The 20,776-nt window shown below is 43.2% G+C and overlaps 1 protein-coding gene across 1 annotated transcript; it reads right to left on the bottom strand.

Moving 5' to 3' along the window:
• Positions 1-2,510: 2,510 nt before the first annotated feature.
• On the bottom strand, positions 2,511-7,473 carry LOC110493662 (neuronal pentraxin-1). Its single transcript, XM_021568060.3, has 5 exons — positions 6,811-7,473; positions 6,106-6,313; positions 4,837-5,081; positions 4,374-4,553; positions 2,511-3,757 (listed from the first exon to the last, which is right to left on the bottom strand). Exons 1-5 carry the CDS (start codon positions 7,252-7,254, stop codon positions 3,536-3,538), a joined length of 1,299 nt encoding a protein of 432 aa, XP_021423735.2. The 5' UTR covers positions 7,255-7,473; the 3' UTR covers positions 2,511-3,535.
• Positions 7,474-20,776: the final 13,303 nt, after the last annotated feature.

Raw genomic sequence — 20,776 nt, 5'->3', positions numbered from 1 at the left:
CCATATCAAAGCAGGGGGAGCTCCCTGCAGAGGTGTCATGCCCATATGGGGCACAAGGCCAAGTGCCCCCTCAGATTTGTCCTGTTTAAAAATGTTCTGAGGTTAAATTGATTACAAAATGTCATTTTTAAGACCACTTTTTATCATAATTATAGATAAAAAAAAGATCTGTCAGTGGCATTTTGTGGAGGGGGCACACTTACTGGAGTACCCCCTCCCCCCATTCTCCCTAATAAGTGATTCCTTCCAAGGTGTACCATGGAGAAAAGATATGCTAGGCAGGATGCTAGATGCTTTAGTGCAGGGGTTCTCAACTCTGACCCTACGAGGGCCGGAGCCTGCTGGTTTTCTGTTCTACCTGATCATAAATTGCACACACCTGGTGTCCCAGGTCTAATTCAGTCCCTGATTAGAGGGGGGAAATGAAAGAACACAGTGGAACTGGCTTTGAAGTCCAGAGTTGAGTTTGAGGGCTCTAGTGCAGACAGCATCATTAGTGGAGGAAAGAGAGTGTTGAGTGACCACACAGAGCGTTTGATTTGATTTCAGCTGCCAGTGATGGGCATGACTCATACGCTATGTAGCCTATTGATTCCTTCTTGATAAATAACTAAAAGGAAAATGTTTTGTTTCTATATAATACTAGTCACCTACTGTAGCAAATTTATGAAGTTTGCTTTAGCTATCCAGCTAGATAGCTTCCCAATATCCCAACCTCTTAACTAGCTGCCAAGCCATTTCAGGCTATCAATCAAGTTAGTTTGACAAGCTACTCTATCTTAGCTGGCATGCCTGCTGGAAAGGTTGCTACAGTAGACTTTAGAGAATACTAAAATTGCTTTAATTCTTGTGCTATGACGCTATATACCAGTGTTGTACTAATCTTCTAAGGCATAAAGGTTCTTAAAGAATCCATGTGCATCTTTAATTAAAATTAAATAAATTGAACAGGTAAAGGCGTATGATTATATAACCGATGCAGAAAAATGCAAATAGTTTTGACATATAAATAGGCATAATGATTGTGGCTGTAGATGTCAGTTAAAAGCTGCTTCGGGTGTTTCAAAAAATGATAAATTCTCAGATTTGTCAGCACCCCTCTTCACCCCCCCCCCCTCCCCCTTCCTAACTATGCACCCCCTCTAAAATAATGGATGGATGACACCCCTGGATCCTTGTGTTGAACATGTAAAACGAGCTCCCCCATAAGTTTTTTAATTACTGTTGGTTCAACCCACTAGTTTTAGACCACCCCCAAGACTCATTGTGCAATTCCAACCCTTCTCCAGCATTGTCTACCAGTCCAATGTACGCTCTCAACCCTTCAGAAACAGGCCTCGGGTGTAACCAGTCCAGTTTGGTGTGTGTTCTGTATGAGGGTGAAATGATGATAGTGAGAAGAGTAAGGACGCCTGTTCTCTAAGGGAGAGCTCCCATCTCATTACTTTGTTACTGGGCTCTTGACCTTGGGTAAGAGGTAGTGCACCTTGGAAGAATGAGTCTCTGGGTCAGTGAGGCTGTGTGTGAATGTTCTGTCCGAGCTAATGAGGGTCTGTCCCCACAAGGGACCTCTTTCTCTTTCTGTCAGGGACTACCTCTCCCATCTCTCCCTCTGGCTACCTACTAACTAAGGCCTACAGCTGCTCATTGCTCGCTATCTGATCAATGTTGGCTCTCAGGGAAGATCGCTTTTCTAACTGGTCTTTCAAGAGACCTTCCCTCCCAGTTCTCCCTCTGGATAACTAACTACCCACGGGATTTATGAGTAATGGCCATAGATTTCTATGGTAACAGGAAGCCAAGCATGATGGTGCAGGCTGCACAATTTCTCCAAAAGCCATGCTGCAAGAGGCAGAGTTAAATGTGGGTGCTTCTCTGAGATGTTTGTGACACCATCTGATACGTGGGTGATAACGAATAATAACTGACTCAGCTCAATGCAGTAACTGTCAAAGTACAAGACCACCAGCATCCAGGACTGCAGTGTTTTGTTACATGATGCATGTGATGGGAGAGGATGGCACTTAACACAACACTGTAAACTGATACAGAACGAAATAGAGCAGTATAGGCTACAGTATAGCATGTCGCTTTCTGTAGGTTTGGGATCAGATTGCATCGCAACCAATTGACTATGGCAAAGGGGAGTGATATGACTAGGCGTTTTCTTCTTTCGACAGCCTCGCTTTCATTAGGGCGGGACTGTGCGCGCCTCAAACGCACGCACACATCACAAAGCATTTGGGAGTGTTATCTTCTGCAGTCAGCTAAAAGACACACCACACACACTGTTTCAGTTGTTCCCAGCACCTCTCTGACCTTCAGTCTGAGTTCAGGCGTGTTTCACTTATCCAGCACTAACGTCTTTCACCTACACCATGTGACAAGATTAAAGCAGATTTAACCAGCAATTATGATTCTCTCTCCCCCCCACATTTTCCCGCTCTCTCTTTCTCACTTCTCATCCACACTTTTTTTCGCCTACGATTAATGCCAGCCCATGAATAAACTTTTAACTCTTATGTATCACAATTTTATTACAAAAATTATATCTTTTTTTTTATATCTTTCAATGTTGCCATGCTTGGAGCATATAACAATCCAGTAGAAAACCACCCAGTCCCAGAAAGGATAGTCAAGCAGATGTGGCAGCGTTTTGTCACTCAGTCATGCTGTTACTATACAGACACCGTAACATTCCGAATACAGACACCGGTAGTACAAACACCTGCCCAAACACGTCACCATATCCGTGAACAAACCTCAATTAAATTACATTTATCAGAATAATAACAAGAAACGCTCCCACCCTCCCTCAAAATAAATACAAAACAAACAACACATATCATTTGCAACATAAAACGTATGCGCTGAATATTTGCACTAGCCCAAGGCACCCAGGCTTTGTTGCATGTAGGCAATTAACGACATTCGTTTACAGGGTTTACAGGAGACACTTTGAAGCGAACGACAATTACAAATTATTTTTACAGTCCGACTTGCAGTGTCCTTCAACGTACCCTCGGCGTCCTCTCTCTACATGGCTCTCGTCATTCACAGTGCAAGATCCGGGGGTGGGGGGTTGAGGGATTTGGAGGGCGCTGTATCATTTCACGGCGTCAAATACTGACAATACTTGGACAGACAGCGTGAGTTCCACTCTAGGGGATGGCTCCATAAATTCCGCACTGTGCTGTGAATTGTCTAACGTAAGGCGTGGATTGCCCAGCTGCCAGTCCAAGACAAAATAAGCGAATCAAAAAAGCTAAAGTGCGCTTGCAACAAAACTCCAATAGAAAACCAAACAAACAGATACCAACACTGTCCAACTGAGGTTTCCAAGACGAATTAGATTTTTCTCAAGATCAAAAAATGTTGTTTCGTACATAAATATCTAATAGAAATCCCAGGTATAAGCTTATCATTAAATAAATAACAAATAGTCTGTCACGAACGTCAAAATGAAGACAACGACAGAAGCTCAAAAGAAATACAGATAAGTCGGATTGGCCTTGGTTTCATGTCGGAATGCAGTTCAGTTGAGCGCACCGCACGGCTCGAATGTCCACTTGGTAGCACCACCGAATACTTCAATGTTGGACTCCGACCAAGAGAATACATTGCCAGTTTGCGCTTTACTGTTGCAGGTTGCCAGGTTATAAATATCCCCGATGGAAAGCTTCCTATCCCACATGTTGAGATTTGCTAGCTCACCCACGTATGCTTGTGTGGCGTCGAAACCTCCCCCCAGCGTGTCCTGCGGAGCAACAAGATGACAAGTTCAAGGTTAGTGGCGCGAATTGTGGGTACGCGCGTGGCCTTTCTTTTACGCATGGCCAATCTATTACAAATGTGTGTAATAAGCTAATCATCCTGTACTGTATTAGGAAGGAATACAATTGTCCTGTACCATGGAAATGCATTGATTTATATTTCTAACTATCATAAAACTATAATAAAAAGCAGCCACTCTTCGTGACAGGTCCATCACAACCGAAGCCCAAATTTAACCATTTACACACGTTATTTGCTTTTCATGACAATATATGCCTATTACTTTTTAATTGCTACAGATTTGCCACTTTTCTATCTGAAGTGGATTGTGCATTGTCCCAATTGAGTGGGGGTATTCTACGATATCTAGCTCGAGGGCCTTAATTAGATGGCTACGTCTTAATTGACAATTTCGTCAAGGTCTCTCAACTTTCCCATTACTTGAATATTCCTTTGATCATTGGAGAGAGAACTTGCTCTAATATTTTCATTACTAATGGATATAATTATTTCCCCCAGGCCATTTATCTCAATATATCACGACTTGCATACCAATGTAATACAAAGTTAGTTCATCCTCATTTAGTGAACCCCTTTACCTGCTCTTGTCCCAGTACGAGGACCCCCTGCGGCTTGATGGGATGGTATGGCGCCAGATTCTCTCCACTGCCCCGCAGCACTCCGTCCTGAAACGCCTCCCACATCCCGTCGCGCGTGGTCCAGGTGATGCAGATGTGATGCCACTTCCCGTCGTTGATGATGAACGGCAACTTGGCCACCTGCAGCATGGACAGCACACCCATTACTGAATGTTCAAATAGGCCTGGCCTAGAACTAATGATTGCTACGGTTTTTTATTTTTTCAGACATAGCACTGGCTGTAAATGCAATATTTGTATAATTAAGTTGCTTGTCACGTCTCCATAATTTTCCCAGACATTGCATAATGCTGCGAAGTTTAATTTGCTAGTCTGGCACACCACATTTGCGCATGGCGATCTGACCATTTTGCCTATAACCAAATGCCGTGTAGAATATGCCATTGCCGTCAGCGATCATTACCTTATCATTGATGAGTATCTCCATCGGGTTATTTCCCCACTCAATCAGCACCAGCTCGTTGGCCTGCCCTGTGACAGCGTAGGAGAAAGGTGTGCCCACTCCGGGCGACGCGTTAGATTTAATCCACAGACACACGGTGAAGGCATACATCTCCGGCAGGGTTCTCTTGGCTTTGGCGTACATGTAGTTGGTTCTCAACGGGAATGTCAGCTGGAACTTGTCCAGTGGTCTGTTGTCTTTCCCACCTGCGGACGAAACGTAGGCCTACTTGTTTACCTTAAAGTGATTTCTATCATTTACATTGCACTCATAGGCCTATGTTATAGTCAGTTATGTCATATCATGTGATTGATTGATTTATTCGTATACGTGGTTTGCTCCACCAGTAGAGATGTTCGATCCCTAACTAAAGGTTTTCTCCTTTCTTTTTAGTTTTTTGACGATGCTCTGATTTATATAATTGGCTTAGAACAGACTGTGCATCTCTCTCCTAACCTATTATCTGCGGTATGATGTGACCAAGTGAGCAGGGCAAACGGAATTGCTCTCTATCTCTCTCTCCCTCTCTCTCACTCACACACAGGCGCCACCCCTTCCTAACCTCCAACCCGCTCATGCTCCCCATCCCTTTCGGGTTGTCAGTAAGGAACTAAACCTTGATTGATGTTCCAAAATGTGCCTATCGGTCTCCAACACTGTGCGCGCTTTATCAAGCACTGCGCACATCGTTAAAAACCCTCTGGTAAAGTTCCTGCGCGGCTCTGTCCGCTACAAAACCAACGACTCTCGTTCAGTCACTGGAAATAAAGCGATCATTGGCTGTCGCTCCATGCCACGTTAATTATTATCCCAGCGTGGCATCACTGTGTTAATATGAGATATGCAAAGCAATGCAGCTACCTCCCTCTCTCCATCGCCCATATCCCATTACGCACTGTGGTGAGAACTGTGCTGCGGCACAGTCTGTATTGACAAGCTACTGTGGTCTGCGGGTTTGTAGTGATACCTCATGTGCACCAAGCAATTAACCAAGTGAAATGCAGGGTTGTTTTTAGAAATTGACATTGTTTTAGACATATAAACAATTGAGTGAGGCAATTCCACCACATTTGGATTTATTTTTTTTACTATTAAAACTTTATGCGCAACTTATTATCAAAATAATGTAATAAGTTTAGTCGTTTGTATAAGCAAACATTCACATGAACATAACTATTATATTGACTGTGTACATTTGGGCATGATCTCTTTGTCTCATATCTCACTCACCTTTCTCTAGGTCCGTTATCCGGTGATGCATGGAAGTCAGCGTGGACTCCACTCGGTTCCGCTGGTCCGTATCGTTTTTCTGACCCGGTTTGGTCTCCTCCAGGGTGTTGACCCGGGACAGCACCTGCTTCTCCATATCATCAATCTTGTTCTGAAGCAGGTCTTTCAGACTATTCGCCTGGGCCGTACCGTTGTTTCTGCTGTATTGCTGTACCATGGAACAAGGACATAGGAACAGATAAGAGGGGATTAAAATAACTTTGGGTTTAAATAAACACTCCTACATGCACGAGGCGGGGCTCGTCGTGGGTAAAGCTCTGGTGCTTAGCTCGTTTGTGGAGGGCTTACTGCCTCGGCAATTTGTATCAAATGCCTAAATTGGTCCAAAGATGAGGCGTCTGTCTGTCCTTATCAGGAGTGTGGTGCGGCTTTATGTAGTGCTCTAGAGTAATCACTTTACGACTGGATGCGGAAAAAGAGCTTTAAATAGGTCTATAGCATTAGTGACTGGACTGAAATAACCCTATAGTAAGCAATTCACAACTATATAGAGCACTTATAACTAGCACATTGAGCTCTACGTGCTATACAATCAACCGAGCCGATTGGAAACGCGTAGAATGGATTAAAAGTTGATTGAAAGCTCAAACTGCATTCCAAATTACTAGGTCAAAATAGGGAGGTCAAACAAACGCCAATGCATACCTCAAGATTCTCCAACCTCTGTTTGAGAGTCTGTAAAGTCTGTCCTAGTTGAGCGAGAGTGTCCTGAGGACCCCTTGATACGTCCCCCATAGTGTTCTTGGCGCCCGGTACTATTCTCCGGCCTCCCGCTCCCGCCTCGGGCAGACTCTGGCTCTCACACCGGCTCAACTTGGACGTTAGTTCCCTGATTGTCTCCTTTTGGTTCATAATGGTCTCCTTTTGCTGTAACACGGTCTCCCTCAATTGCATCACCGTCGTCTTCAAATCCTCTGCCGGACCGCTGTTCTGCATCGTAGCCGCGCACAAGTCCATATCCTTGGGCACAGACGTGCAAATAAACTGGGTCTGTCCGAAATCTTGCGTCGACCCCTCCAAAACCAAGAATGAAAGTAGGAAAAGTTGCCAAGAGTGTCCCTCAATGATTCCAGGCATGTTTCCTGACATGTGTGTGGTGTTGCAGCAGCTGAGTTTGTTTTCGGGCAGTTGGTTTCAGCACCACGGAGCTGTCTGTCCCCTGTCTGTAGCTGTGAGGTTTCAGTTCTGCTCGTCCTAGATTTTATAGGCTAGCCACAGCCGGGATGAGGGCAGCGTTGAGGCAGGTTCTCTGCAGCACAGTGGGGAGGAAGCAGGTTGTGCTGCTTAATCACTTCCAGACTTTTATTTAAGGTGGACCGAGGCGAGTAGAAGCATATTGTATATTTTTTACACCACTGCATGACGTGAGTCGTGTACTATTATGTTGTCAAGACCAAGTAAGATAAAGCACTGCTCTACTGTTTTAGGAATGAGTTTCTTAGACTGCTATTATTATGGTCTGCAATTCACATTTACAAATACAGAAGTGAGAATAGGAGAAGATGAACTTGTTTTACCAGGAGTAAATATATTATATATGGCAGTCTGCTTTACATTCTTTACATTCTGAAGTTCAACTGGCATTTAAATCCATCCCAAAAAACATTTTTTATTAGATTTAATTACTGTCGTTTCGAAGTCATATATCAGTACAGTGCATTGAAGTGATTGAATTTGAACTAACTCGTGTATTGCATTAGGCCAAGTATAGCCTATGTGTCTGAAGTTCCACCTTAAAGGAAGCCACTCCCCATGCCCCTAGAGTGAGGATCCTGGCAGAGTCCCTCTCTCTGACTATCCCACCGAGTATTCTCTCTCTTTATTTTTCTTTCTCTCTCTCTGTCCATCTCTCTCGCTCTCTCTCTCTCTCTCTCTCCATCTCTCTCGCTCTCCATTTCTCTCGATCTGTCTCTCACGCTCACCTTCCACCAGTTGGCGTGTCTCATTCATCCCCATATTTCCCCACAGACATGGGTTTATCTGATGCAATCTCGGTGCAGTGTCATGTTTTATTTCCCACGTGGGGACGAGATGTCACTCATACAATGAATCTACCTGCCTGTGTGTTCATCACACAATATATTATGCATGACATACATTCAGATTAAAAGTATTGCATTAGGCTATTAATATTTTGCCCATAGTCTGGACTCCTTAGTCTGAACTCCTGGATGCCATAAGAAAACTTGAAATTCTGCTTATGGAAAATATTTTTTTTCATGTGGGTGGTAGGCTACAGAGGATTCTGGTTCAAATGTGTCTCTGGCATATTCATTGCAAGGAGTTACTTTATTCACTTTATTCAAGTGAAATGATAATTAATTGTCTGCACTATACCTTCATCGGACCAGTTGGCATCAAGTTTCTCATGTGTGCTCGTCCATGCAAGAATAGACAATATATTGTCACCCAATTCAGCAACCCACAAAAAAAACGTTAGTCAAAGTAAATGCATGAATCATGAAATTATCTTAGGCTAAGCAAATAGATAATTAGTCAGTGATTGAGTCCATGTAGGCTACATTTCCTCACAGAGCAAACAACGTCCTCACAAATGCGGAGTCAAACGAAAAGGAACGGTGAAGTAACGTTTTTCAAACCCTCACCATTCATCCGAGGGGTGCTAAAAGGATATGAAATTAATTTAACATGTTGTTGCGTAACAAGCACATAGGCTATCACATTAATATTTATTAAATACAGGGAGGGAAAACGCGCCATTTCACAGATGTCACTGGAAATATTTGATTTCCCTTTTGGAGCGAGGTGAGAGAATTTACCCTCTCATTACTGAGCTGCTGGGAATGATCGGGAAACGGATTTTAATATAGCGACAGTCAATATATAGTGTCTTTGGTGAGTCTAGTTGGCCTAGCCAACTGGGCCAAAACCGGTTGAATCAACGTAATTACAACCAAAAAAATTAATGCGATGAGGTGGGAAACTGATTGGATTTGAAAAAAAATCATCAACATAAGGGAATTTCGTATTTTTTTAACCCAACTTTTGATCTAAATCCAATGACATGGTAACCTTTTTTTCGTTGAATTCACTTAGTTGACAACTCAACCAAATGTAAATCAAAACGTTGAACTGACGTATGTGCCCAGCGGAAGGCTACTTACTACACTTCAGCATAGCCCTTTTTCTCTCAACCAGTAGGCCTATGAAAGAATCAGCACTGCACCAATACAGCACCGTGGACAACAGCATAAGTTGTTAGCCTATAGACTCGGTCCTCTTGTGAAACAAATTGGCACTCAAACCCTAGACTTAATAAAGAAGCTTACCATTGTTTTATCAACTGAACATATAGTTGTATAAGACTTTGTGACACGGAAGCGGTCTCGGTCAAAAAACAATGGCAGAAATTCGACAGACCCATCTGTCTAGTTGAATTGGTTTAATTATCGATCGCGTGCGTTGTAATCAGCAAGGTGTTTCCCGCCTATGGCGGGAAAAAGTCAAGATAACAAACGGTTAATGGCAAAGTCTAATTGCGCCTGCAAGAGCTCATGTTGAAAATCCCCCTTATCTCAGCACATAAACAAGGCGCTTCTACGTCTCAAATTGCACCCTATTCTACAGTGCACTACTTTTTATTTGTACTTTGCAAGTCAGTTAAGAACAACTTCTCAATTTCAATGAGAGCTTAGGAACAGTGGGTTGTTCAGGGGCAGAAGGATAGATTTTTACCTTGTCAGGGACTGGATCTTGCAATCTTTCTTGCCACTAGGCTACCTGCCGCCCCGCGTACTGGGTAGTGGCAGGTAGTAAGGCAGGACTTTGGTCAAAAGTAGTGCACTATACAGAGAAAAGGGTGCCGTTTTGGAAAATAAACATTTTCAGCCTTTGCTATTAGGGCGCACCTATGCATAGGTCAACACGTTAACGTTCATTATCTATCGCCCAGGCCCAACAGGCAATACAATAGCTGTATACCATATGGGAGCAAATTAGCCAGTGTTCTATGCATTAGATCCACAGCACTGTAAACGATCAAGCTGAACTCTAACCCTGCTGGGACGTAAGCCAATCCTACTGGGAGACCAGAGTCGGCCCAGCAGCTTGCCTCGGATATATATTCATATTTATCCTTCATATCTACTGCATAAGAAAGAGCAGCGCCATATGCTCAGCCAAACGCTTCCTCTCCTCTACTTGATATCTCTGCCAGTCTTTCCTTTTTTTTTTTAGACAGGAGAAGTTGCATAAACGAACAGAGTTGTGACTGAGGACTCTGGGCATATTTTGTCATTTTTAATTAGTAAGCTGATTTGTAGTCTTATCGGAACGTTTGGAGCACTTTACACTAAGATGACAGCCGTTTACATGCCAGAACTTAGGATCAATTAAATGTGGACAAATGTAATGACCCTGTGATGGTTCACTGTTCCACTGCACCAACCCTGTGAGTCGATTGCGGTCTGTCTCTACCTAGCTGCATCCCTCCAAAATTGTTTTAAATTCAATCGAAAATGTCGCTGTTCCCAGCTCTCAATGGTTCTTTTGGCCCCTGTGCATCTCGCCTGAGCAAAAACCTAGGGGAACAACGAGTCTTGTTAATAGCACCAAGTCCGTTCAGAGGCTGTATACGCTAGCTCTAGTTTAGATACAGTGCCTTGCGAAAGTATTCGGCCCCCTTGAACTTTGCGACCTTTTGCCACATTTCAGGCTTCAAACATAAAGATATAAAACTGTATTTTTTTGTGAAGAATCAACAACAAGTGGGACACAATCATCAAGTGGAACGACATTTATTGGATATTTCAAACTTTTTTAACAAATCAAAAACAGAAAAATTGGGCGTGCAAAATTATTCAGCCCCTTTACTTTCAGTGCAGCAAACTTTCTCCAGAAGTTCAGTGAGGATCTCTGAATGATCAAATGTTGACCTAAATGACTAATGATGATAAATACAATCCACCTGTGTGTAATCAAGTCTCCGTATAAATGCACCTGCACTGTGATAGTCTCAGAGGAAGAAGAAAGCCATTTCTTAAAGATATCCATAAAAAGTGTTGTTTAAAGTTTGCCACAAGCCACCTGGGAGACACACCAAACATGTGGAAGAAGGTGCTCTGGTCAGATGAAACCAAAATTGAACTTTTTGGCAACAATGCAAAACGTTATGTTTGGCGTAAAAGCAACGCAGCTGAACACACCATCCCCACTGTCAAACATGGTGGTGGCAGCATCATGGTTTGGGCCTGCTTTTCTTCAGCAGGGACAGGGAAGATGGTTAAAATTGATGGGAAGATGGATGGAGCCAAATACAGGACCATTCTGGAAGAAAACCTGATGGAGTCTGCAAAAGACCTGAGACTGGGACGGAGATTTGTCTTCCAAAATGGAATGGTTAAAAAATAAACATATCCAGGTGTTAGAATGGCCAAGTCAAAGTCCAGACCTGAATCCGATCGAGAATCTGTGTAAAGAACTGAAAACTGCTGTTCACAAATGCTCTCCATCCAACCTCACTGAGCTCGAGCTGTTTTGCAAGGAGGAATGGGAAAAAATTTCAGTCTCTCGATGTGCAAAACTGATAGAGACATACCCCAAGCGACTTACAGCTGTAATCGCAGCAAAAGGTGGCGCTACAAAGTATTAACTTAAGGGGGCTGAATAATTTTGCACGCCCAATTTTTCAGTTTTTGATTTGTTAAAAAAGTTTGAAATATCCAATAAATGTCATTCCACTTCATGATTGTGTCCCACTTGTTGTTGATTCTTCACAAAAAAATACAGTTTTATATCTTTATGTTTGAAGCCTGAAATGTGGCAAAAGGTCGCAAAGTTCAAGGGGGCCGAATACTTTCGCAAGGCACTGTAATATAGCATAGCTGGACACGTCCCAAACGGCACCGTTTTCCCTTTATAGTGCAACACTTTTGACCAGAGCTCACGACCTTGGTCAAGAAAGTAGTGCACTAAAAAGGGAATAGGATTCAATTTGAGATGCAAAAATGGGAGAATGGACTGCGATCGGTAATAATCAGTCTCCCTGTGCCTACTGAATAATGCAAGGCCTTTTTAACAGAACCCAATATCTAAGAGCACAGATAGAGAAATACTTTTTAACACTGTGCCTCTGCACCACTACTCCTTTATATGACCGGCATCTGCAATGGCCGGGAGGAGGAGGGGGCAGCGAACAAGCACAAACAAACCAAGGCTATGGGTGCTTCCCAAATGGCACTATATTCCCTATTTAGTGTACTACTTTTGACCAGGATAAAAAGTAGTGCACTGTATAGGGTGCCATTTGGGCTGCATGGACCCATAAGGCTCTGATAAAAAGTAGTGCACTATATAGAGTATAGGGTGCCATTTGGGATGCATCCCTGTGTCTGAAATTTTTATGTCTTCTGTATGTTGTGTGCACCATAGGTAATAGGGTGCCATTTCAGACGCTCCCCAAGAAAAGGTTGGCTCACAGCTATATGGAATGGTTCAGAGAGAACACCAGTTTTAGCAATGTTTATGCAGTGTATTTGTTTACTGTCCAGTACTGCTTGGTTGGGAAAAAAACGGTGTTTAAACACAGTAAGTTTATATGCTACTGTGAGTTTAGCCCTATACGTTTTCCTGCTTAATACTGTAACTCTGAGAATTCGCTGTAGACAAAGAGTTTAGGCATTCCAGTCCCCCCTGGACGCTCCCCTGTTCTTCCAGTCTTGTTATCTCCCTTCCCATCATGCCATAGGAGTCTGTCTGTCTGTCTGTCTCTCTCTCGAGCTCACCGTGGGTGGTTTCCCATGGGGAGTATGGCTGGGGAGGTAGGGAATAGGGATGACAGACCGAGACAGGATGGGGTGAGCCAGACATGGTGAATGGCTCTGTCTAGAGGTGTATGTCTGACCCATTCTTTCCCAAGGGTGTCCATGTGTGTAGGTTAGACATGCAGGGAATGATACAGCCGCTAATAACAGCTCTGCAGCCCCATTGTCAATGGCACACAGCTCAGTCTAGTACAGTGCTCAGTTATCTTAACATCACCTTGAAGAGAGAGTTCACCCATACTTTACGATTAGTTATGTTAGCATCAATAACCTGTAGAAATATTCAGTATGGAAGGGATAATCAACGAGGGGCTATGCGTTCTTTGGAAAAGAATGAACGACGTGGAAGGTGTGTTCTATGACGCACTAGAGAACACATAGCGCCCTGAGTTGATAACCGTTTTATACCACGGCTATCATTTAACACATTTGCGTCTAGAAATGTGTTTATTTGCCAGTAGAAATGTGTTCAACATCCACTGAAGTAGCTCGAACATGGAAGAATGAACTATCGCCATTGAGTTCTACTGTGCAAATGTACCGTGCGTTATAGGGAATTATAAACTGGGTGGTTTGAGCCCTGAATGCTGATTGGCTGACAGCCATGGTATATCAAACTGTATACCATGGGTGTGACAAACATGTATTTTTACTGCTCTAATTACTTTGGTAAACATTTTATAATAGCAATGAAGCACCTTGGGGGTTTGTGGGATATGGCCAATATACCATGGCTAAGGGCTGTATCCAGGCGCTCTGCGTTGCATCGTGCATAAGAACAGCCCTTAGCCGTGGTATATTAGCCATATACCACACCTCCTCGGGCCTTATTGCTTAAATATACCATGGTTAAGGGATGTGTTCAGGCACTCTGTGTTGCGTCGTGCATAAGAACAGCCCTTAGCCGTGGTATATTGGCCATGTACCACACCTCCTCGGGCCTTATTACTTAAATAATGCACACTCTAGAATGTCCTTCAAGCCTATCACAAACAAGTATTCAACAAGGCCATGGTATAAATAGACAATACATTTCTACAGGTAATTATGCTAACATAACTAATCATCAAGTTTGTTTGAACTATCTCTTTAAACTAATGTTAGGATAATATATGCCATAACAAAATATACTCAAACTAAACTATTGCTTTAAGCCCAGCACAAGACTTGTCACTGCACACAAAGCACTGCCATCCTGTGACTTATTCCCCACACATTAAAACTCAGTGATAAAAACAAATACCAGGCACTCTTTGTTCTGCAGGCGCTAAGCTAACTTCATAGCTAATAATTCTCCTCAGTCTGCATATTAGCGCTTTCGCAAAGACAGCGCTGTTTATCAAACTACCTACACTACTGGGCTTCTTGGGCCTCGTCCAAAACAAACAGCCTCCCACACTTCCTGATATAGCTCTTCACCTACGACAAGTGTGTGGTCGAAAAACGTGTTCAGATGGGGAGACAGATTTTCCCTTAACTTGCCGTAAGATTTTAATGACTGTTACGCGCCAGTTCCTCGTACATACTGTAGTAACCATAACAAATGACTGTTTGGAAGCATGCCACAGTGTTAACAGTTGGTGGTTCTAATGAGTGGACAGCCCCAGCAGATGTGTAATTGGTGGTGTGTTAGTCAGGTTGTGTCTCAAATGGTACCCCACTCACTATACAGTGCACTACTATGGACCCTGGTCAAAAGTAGCACACTACATAGGGGATAGGGTGCCATTTTGGGACGCAAGCCTGTCTCTCTCTGCAGGTGAAAGTGTGGGGAGAGGAAGGAACACACACAGGAAGGACGAAGCTCCTCTTTGGTTGCGTCTGGGAGCCTCATGCCTGTTGTAGGCTCTATTCACTCTAACAAGATCAACAGCTACATTGGAGAGAGAAGATGTTTGACACCGTAATGTCTCTTGACAGTCTACCTTCCCCAATTACCTATCAAAGACTCTTTTGCTAAGTCTTCAAGGAGTGTTTTCAGTATATGGGGAGGAGCTCAATTGGCATATGGATGATGAACTCTATTAAAACAAATAATAATCTTAAGGCCTTTTATAATCTTAGAGATGCCTGGTATTCCACACACATCACCACACTATGCATGAGGTCTGTCAATGGAGATTCTTTGACACTGTACAAACTCCTTGCGTTTCAAGTTTGAGTATCAGGAAAAGTGGTGGAAAAAGTACCTAATTGTTTTACTTGAGTTGTCACGCCCTGAACTGTTTCACCTGTCCTTGTGCTTGTCTCCACCCCACTCCAGGTGTTGCCCATCTTCCCCATTATCCCCTGGGTACTTAAACCTGTGTTTTCTGTCTGTCTGTGCCAAATCGTTTTGTTCGTTCAACCTACCAGTGGTTTCTTTTGCTCCTGTCTTTGCTATAGTCCCTGTTTCCTGGTTTTGACCTCTGCCTGACCCTGAACCCTCCTGCTGTTCCGGTGCCTTACACCCTCTCTGGATTATTGACCCCTGCCTGCCTTGACCTGTCGTTTGCTTGCCCCTGTGTAAAGAATAAACATTTGTTTCTTCAACACTGTCTGCACCTGGGTCATGCCTTAAAACGTGATATGAGTAAAAGTATAGATACCTTAATAGAAAATGACTCGAGAGAAAGTCACCTAGTAAAATACTACTTGAGTAAAAGTCTAAAAGTATTTGGTTTTTGAATATACTTTATGTAATTGCTAAAATATACTTATCAAAAGTCAAGGTAAAAGTATACATTTCAAATTCCTTATATTAAGCAAACCATACGGCATCATTTTCTTGTTTTCTTAAATTTACGGATAGCCAGGGGCACACCAACACTCAGACATCATTACAAATGCAGCATTTGTGTTTAGTGAATCTGCCAAATCAGAGGCAGTAGGGATGATCAGGGATGTTCCCTTGATAAGTGTGTGAATTTGAAAATGTTCCTTTCCCGCTAAGCATTCAAAATGTAACAAGTACTTTTTTTGGGGTGTCAGAGAAAATTGATGGAGTAAAATGTCCATTATTTTCTTTAGGAATGTAGTGAAGTAAAAGTTGTCAAAAATATAACTAGTAAAGTGAAGAACAGATACAATACAAAAACTACTTAAGTAGTACTTTAAAGTATTTTTACTTAAGTACTTTACACCACTGTAGTGTACCAAGGGCGTCACCTTAGCTCATCATCAAAATGTCAATGCATGTGTTTCCAATGATATGGAACACTGTGCACACTGATAATATAAATTATATAATATAAAGCTGGTAATTTGAATCCTGGATGCTGATTGTCTGAAAGCCATGGTATATGAGACATAAACCAGGTGATTACAATCTTGTCTCATCACTGCAATTACCCAACAGGCTCGGCCAAGGTCAAGTCATGCGTCCTCCGAAACATGACACGCAATGCTGCTTCTTAACACCCGCTTGCTTAACTCAGAAGCCAGTTGCACCAATGTGTCAGAGGAAGCACTGTTCAACTGACAACCTTAGTCAGCTTGCAGGCCCCCGGTCTGCCACAAGGAGTTGTTAGAGCGCGATGAGCCAAGGAAAGCCCCCCCCCGGACAACAACACTGGGCCAATTGTGCACCGCCTTATGGGACTCCCAGTCACGGCCAGCCGTGACACAGCCTGGGTCGAACCCTAGGCTGTAGTGACGCCTCAACACTGCGATGCAGTGCCTTAGACTGCTGCACCACTCGGGAGGCCCTAGCACTTCTGAGGTTTGTAATATATGGCCAATATACCACGGCTAAGGGCTGTATCCAGGCACTCATCGTTGCGTCGTGCTTAAGATCAGCTCTTAGCCGTGGTATATTGGCCATAGATCACACCCCCTCTGGGCATAAATATATAACATATTGTTACTGCAGGCTGGGGACTACAGATGAACACAGTTCACCTTGTGACTCTGGACCGTCCCCACTCCTCTGGGGTGTCACAGCACCGAGTGGCACCAGTCTGGTAGCAGCCACGACTCACCAGGCCACACTTATGCATACACATACACACATTCATACACACATCCAATCTGCTTTACCCAATTACTGTTCTTTAAGTTTTCAGATCAAGGACTCTTTGCACTCAAGGAGAGTTTTCTGTGTATGGGGAGGAGCTTAGTGGATGGATGAAAAAACCCTCTTCAATATTGCACTGCAACGTTTTCTGAAGGCCTTTTATATTCTTAGAGATGCATTGCTATTTCCTCACATCGCCACACTTTGCATGAACACGGTCGACGGAGATTCTCCCAGGCCCTTTGACCCTCCACAAACTCGTTGCATTTCCCGTCTGAGTGTCCGTGTACCAAGGGCGCTCTCCTTAGCTCATCATCGAAACATCACTGCATGTGTTTCCAAAGATATGAAACCCTACAATGCACAGAATCATAACAATTTAGCACCTCGCTATAGCGGAACACTTTACAGCAAGAAAGCACACGGTGCAAAGAGATAAATCGTGTTATGTGCCAACTGCCAAGCCAATTTGGAAGTTTTAGTTGGACGCTTTAACAATGCTTTTACAATGCGTCACTGTTTCAACAGACGCAGCACTCTTAAAAGGCAAGCTGAGGATACCCTATCTGGGGGGGATTATGAAGTTTAAAATATCTTTAATACCTCAACAGAGAACAAATAATTTGCTTTAAATGGCTCACATTCTGTGAGCTGGGGCATTTCAGGTTGCTCCCCATAGCTGGAGTCAACATTGTGGTAATGTTGGCGGTTGGCGGCAGTTTACTTTCCTCTGCTTGGATTTGAATCGCTTTATCAAGGACAAACCCAATTAAAAGCAGCCTGCTGTCTCCCAAGCAGGAGACCAGCTCCCATCATGCCCTTCACCAGACAGCGGTGGGAGCCCCACAGCAGTTGTCGAGGTCACCAGAACCTTCTTGTGTGATTTATGGGGAGTTGGCCAGCTTCAGGGGGGTTTGCGGGGACTTGGCCTACTTCAACTCCAAGGTGGTTTGTGGGGACTCTGCACACTCCAATGTGTTTTGTGAGGACTCACTCCAAGGTGGTTTGCGAGGACTCACTCGACACACTCCACTGTGTCTATATAACGAAAGATGAAAAATCACCCATGTAGCATTAATTAAAGTGGGTCCACATTCTCCACCAAGGCATCCTTCAGCTTTGGGCTGAGTTTGCAGATACCCAGGTTCTTACTCCTGCCCTGTGTGTTTTATGTATGATTTGTTTCCTTCTTGCGTAACAGCAATCTTAGATTACGATAGTACATCATTTGATGGTGTCTTAAGTAAGTCTTCAATGTCATTGGTCTGCTCTTAAAATAGAATAGCTCTAACTCTACACTGTGGGGTATCAATGTTCTGAGGACCTCACATGATGCAGTATACTAATAGGAAGTAGCCTTCTAGGCATCCTTTCATTGCTTTATCAAAGGCTCAATTGATATCATTCAGTTCATATATGGCAAGGCTGTTCACTGTTGGTCCTGGAGGGCCAAAACACATCTGGTTTTCATCCTCTCCTTCTAATCAGGGACTTAGTCAGACCTGGGACACCAGGTGAGTGCAATTAACTACCAGTTAGGAACAAAAAAAAAGCGGTGTTTTGGCCTTCCGGGGAATGGAACAGCCCTGATATATGGGCGTACTGCATATATGATAGTGACATCATGCTTGAGTAACTTGCGACACTTAAACGTTTGTCAGGTCTAATGCTTCACACCTCCTCTGAAGTGGAATTTGATTGATCCTTAACACATTTGCGACAGGATGCTGCTTTTGGTGCGTATAACTGTGTTCTCGCAACACGTGCCTAGCTACATTAAAGACCTTGATAGACATGCTGTCAGAGAGCTATTTTGAATATAAAAAGCCCTCTTTTGTATCAGTTTGAAATACCTCTTCTGTCATGTAGTTTTGATGTGACGTGAAAGGCCACTTGACATTCTCCCCTCTCTTTACAAGGAGCTTGGTCTATAATGCCGGATGTCCACCAGATGCATGTGTTTTTGTTTTGCTGAATGTCAACCTGCATTTTCCATACTTGACGCACATGTGCTTCACTTTTCAACTAGCTAAAAGCTAGCTTGTTGGAGTCTGTGACTGTGCTTCTGTTTGTACCACCTCACTGTAAAGTAATGCAGGAGTTGAAAATATTGAACCGCATGCGGTACACAGAACACACGCAGCCTAGTGCGGTACCCCCCAGCGTAGCGTTGCAGACTGCTCCATTGACAATGAATGACTTCTGCCCGAACGCAGTGAGTTTGATGCATCTGGTGGACATGAGGCGTAACACTACAGTATGCAGACGGAGCTGACAACTCATGGGAGTGGCTTTTCTGTACACACATCACATTAAGCTAGATTGTTATCAGGTGAAGTGTGTACTCCATCATGCGGCTGTCGTTTCACTCAGGTAAACAGTAGCGCAGTATGGGTAAACTCACTGGGGCTGACAAGCCAGGAAAATAATGTTATATTACAACCTATGTGTTGTGATAATTGTGTTGTTTGCTCTACAACCTGTTAGTTCATATGCCTTGCGACTAAGGCCGAGACAATAAGAAGACACAGTGGCAGAATAAATTCAACCACACCTTTGTTTCATCACAAAACCGGAGAGCAAGCTCTGTCTGGTGAAGTCCAGTTTGCGTGTGTGCGTGCAAGTAGAAACCCCATTAGCTCACCCTACTTGTAGAGAAATGCCAATGCCAACCTTCTCTTTCATGTTGCCTAAACAGTCTAAGACTCTGTCATACAGTACACACTTTGAGTTGTCATCCCAGACTACCTGGCTAAAATGCCAGGCCAGTAAGTTAACATTAGCTTATTACATCTAGCTACATGTTGAACTGCCATCCTTTTAGGCCATGGGCACAATGTATGAATTTATGATTGGATCAGATTCGGCATTATAATCAATGTCCAGTACGGAGAATGAAGTAAAACCACAAGTCTAAATCCCTATCTCCATCCATGGTTAATTTAAGAAAGGGGCAATTTTAGCTAGCTAGCCACCAGAAGACAACACAACTAGTTGCAACAATAAAAAATGTTCTGTAAATTATGTTTGGCTTTTGGTGTGATATGATTGGTGTGAAGCCAAATCCAAACTGACTTCCCTCAACTTTTTTTTGGTGCACCAAGACCATTCACAGTTTAGCTCAATGCTGACCGGCTATTATTTGTATTTATTTTTATCAATGGAGGCCAAATGCTCGCTGGCTTCCCTTGTATTCAATAGTACGGGCGGCAACAATATCATATTATCTTTGACCAGACAGCATAAAGTAGATGGGCGCTGTTGCGCTCACTCAGATGCTTTCTCCGTCAGCCTCTTGCGAATTGAAGGGAAATTATGAAACACTGAGAGACAAAATATATATTATTCAATGTTTTTTTCTTTTTTTCTTGGGGAAGCCTGACTTCCCTTGGCATCCATGAGTACACGCCACTGCAGGTAAATGACTGTCAGCTCAATTTCAGAGATGCTGATTCAAATTTGTCTCTCAATTTGGCTGGATACAACCCACCCACCCAGCCATAACAAATTCATTTTGAATGTCTTTTTTTACAATATCATAGACTGAATCCAGTCATTTTATGTTCAACTCGATTATAACCCTCAAAATGATGACATAACTCAATTATAAGTCTATTACACAAGAGGCAATTATGTCTTACCATGACCTTGTGCTCAGAACATTGAACCTTTTCTGGTTGAAGGTGCCTGTACTGATTAACACCTAAGGACAAACCTCTCTTGGCTGCCCACACCTCTTCAGTGTGTGAGTGTGAGTGTGTGTGACGTGCGTGTTTGTGTGTGAGAGCGAGAGGGAGAAAGAGTTTATGCGAAAGTGTGCGTGTGAGAGTGGAGA

This window comes from Oncorhynchus mykiss, chromosome 17 (assembly GCF_057628025.1).
Source record: "Oncorhynchus mykiss isolate SJ-2025 chromosome 17, ASM5762802v1, whole genome shotgun sequence".
Lineage (NCBI taxonomy): Eukaryota > Metazoa > Chordata > Actinopteri > Salmoniformes > Salmonidae > Oncorhynchus > Oncorhynchus mykiss.
The sequence above is the reverse complement of the archived record's forward strand: the minus strand, read 5'-3'. Positions and strand labels throughout refer to the sequence as shown.

Coding starts and splice junctions, on each gene's coding strand:
- LOC110493662 (XM_021568060.3), bottom strand. CDS start 7,254: ATGTCAGGAAACATGCCTGGAATCATTGAGGGACACTCTTGGCAACTT. Junction 6,314..6,810: donor AGAGGTTGGAGAATCTTGAG/GTATGCATTGGC, acceptor TCCATGGTACAG/CAATACAGCAGAAACAACGG. Junction 4,554..4,836: donor AGATACTCATCAATGATAAG/GTAATGATCGCT, acceptor TCCATGCTGCAG/GTGGCCAAGTTGCCGTTCAT.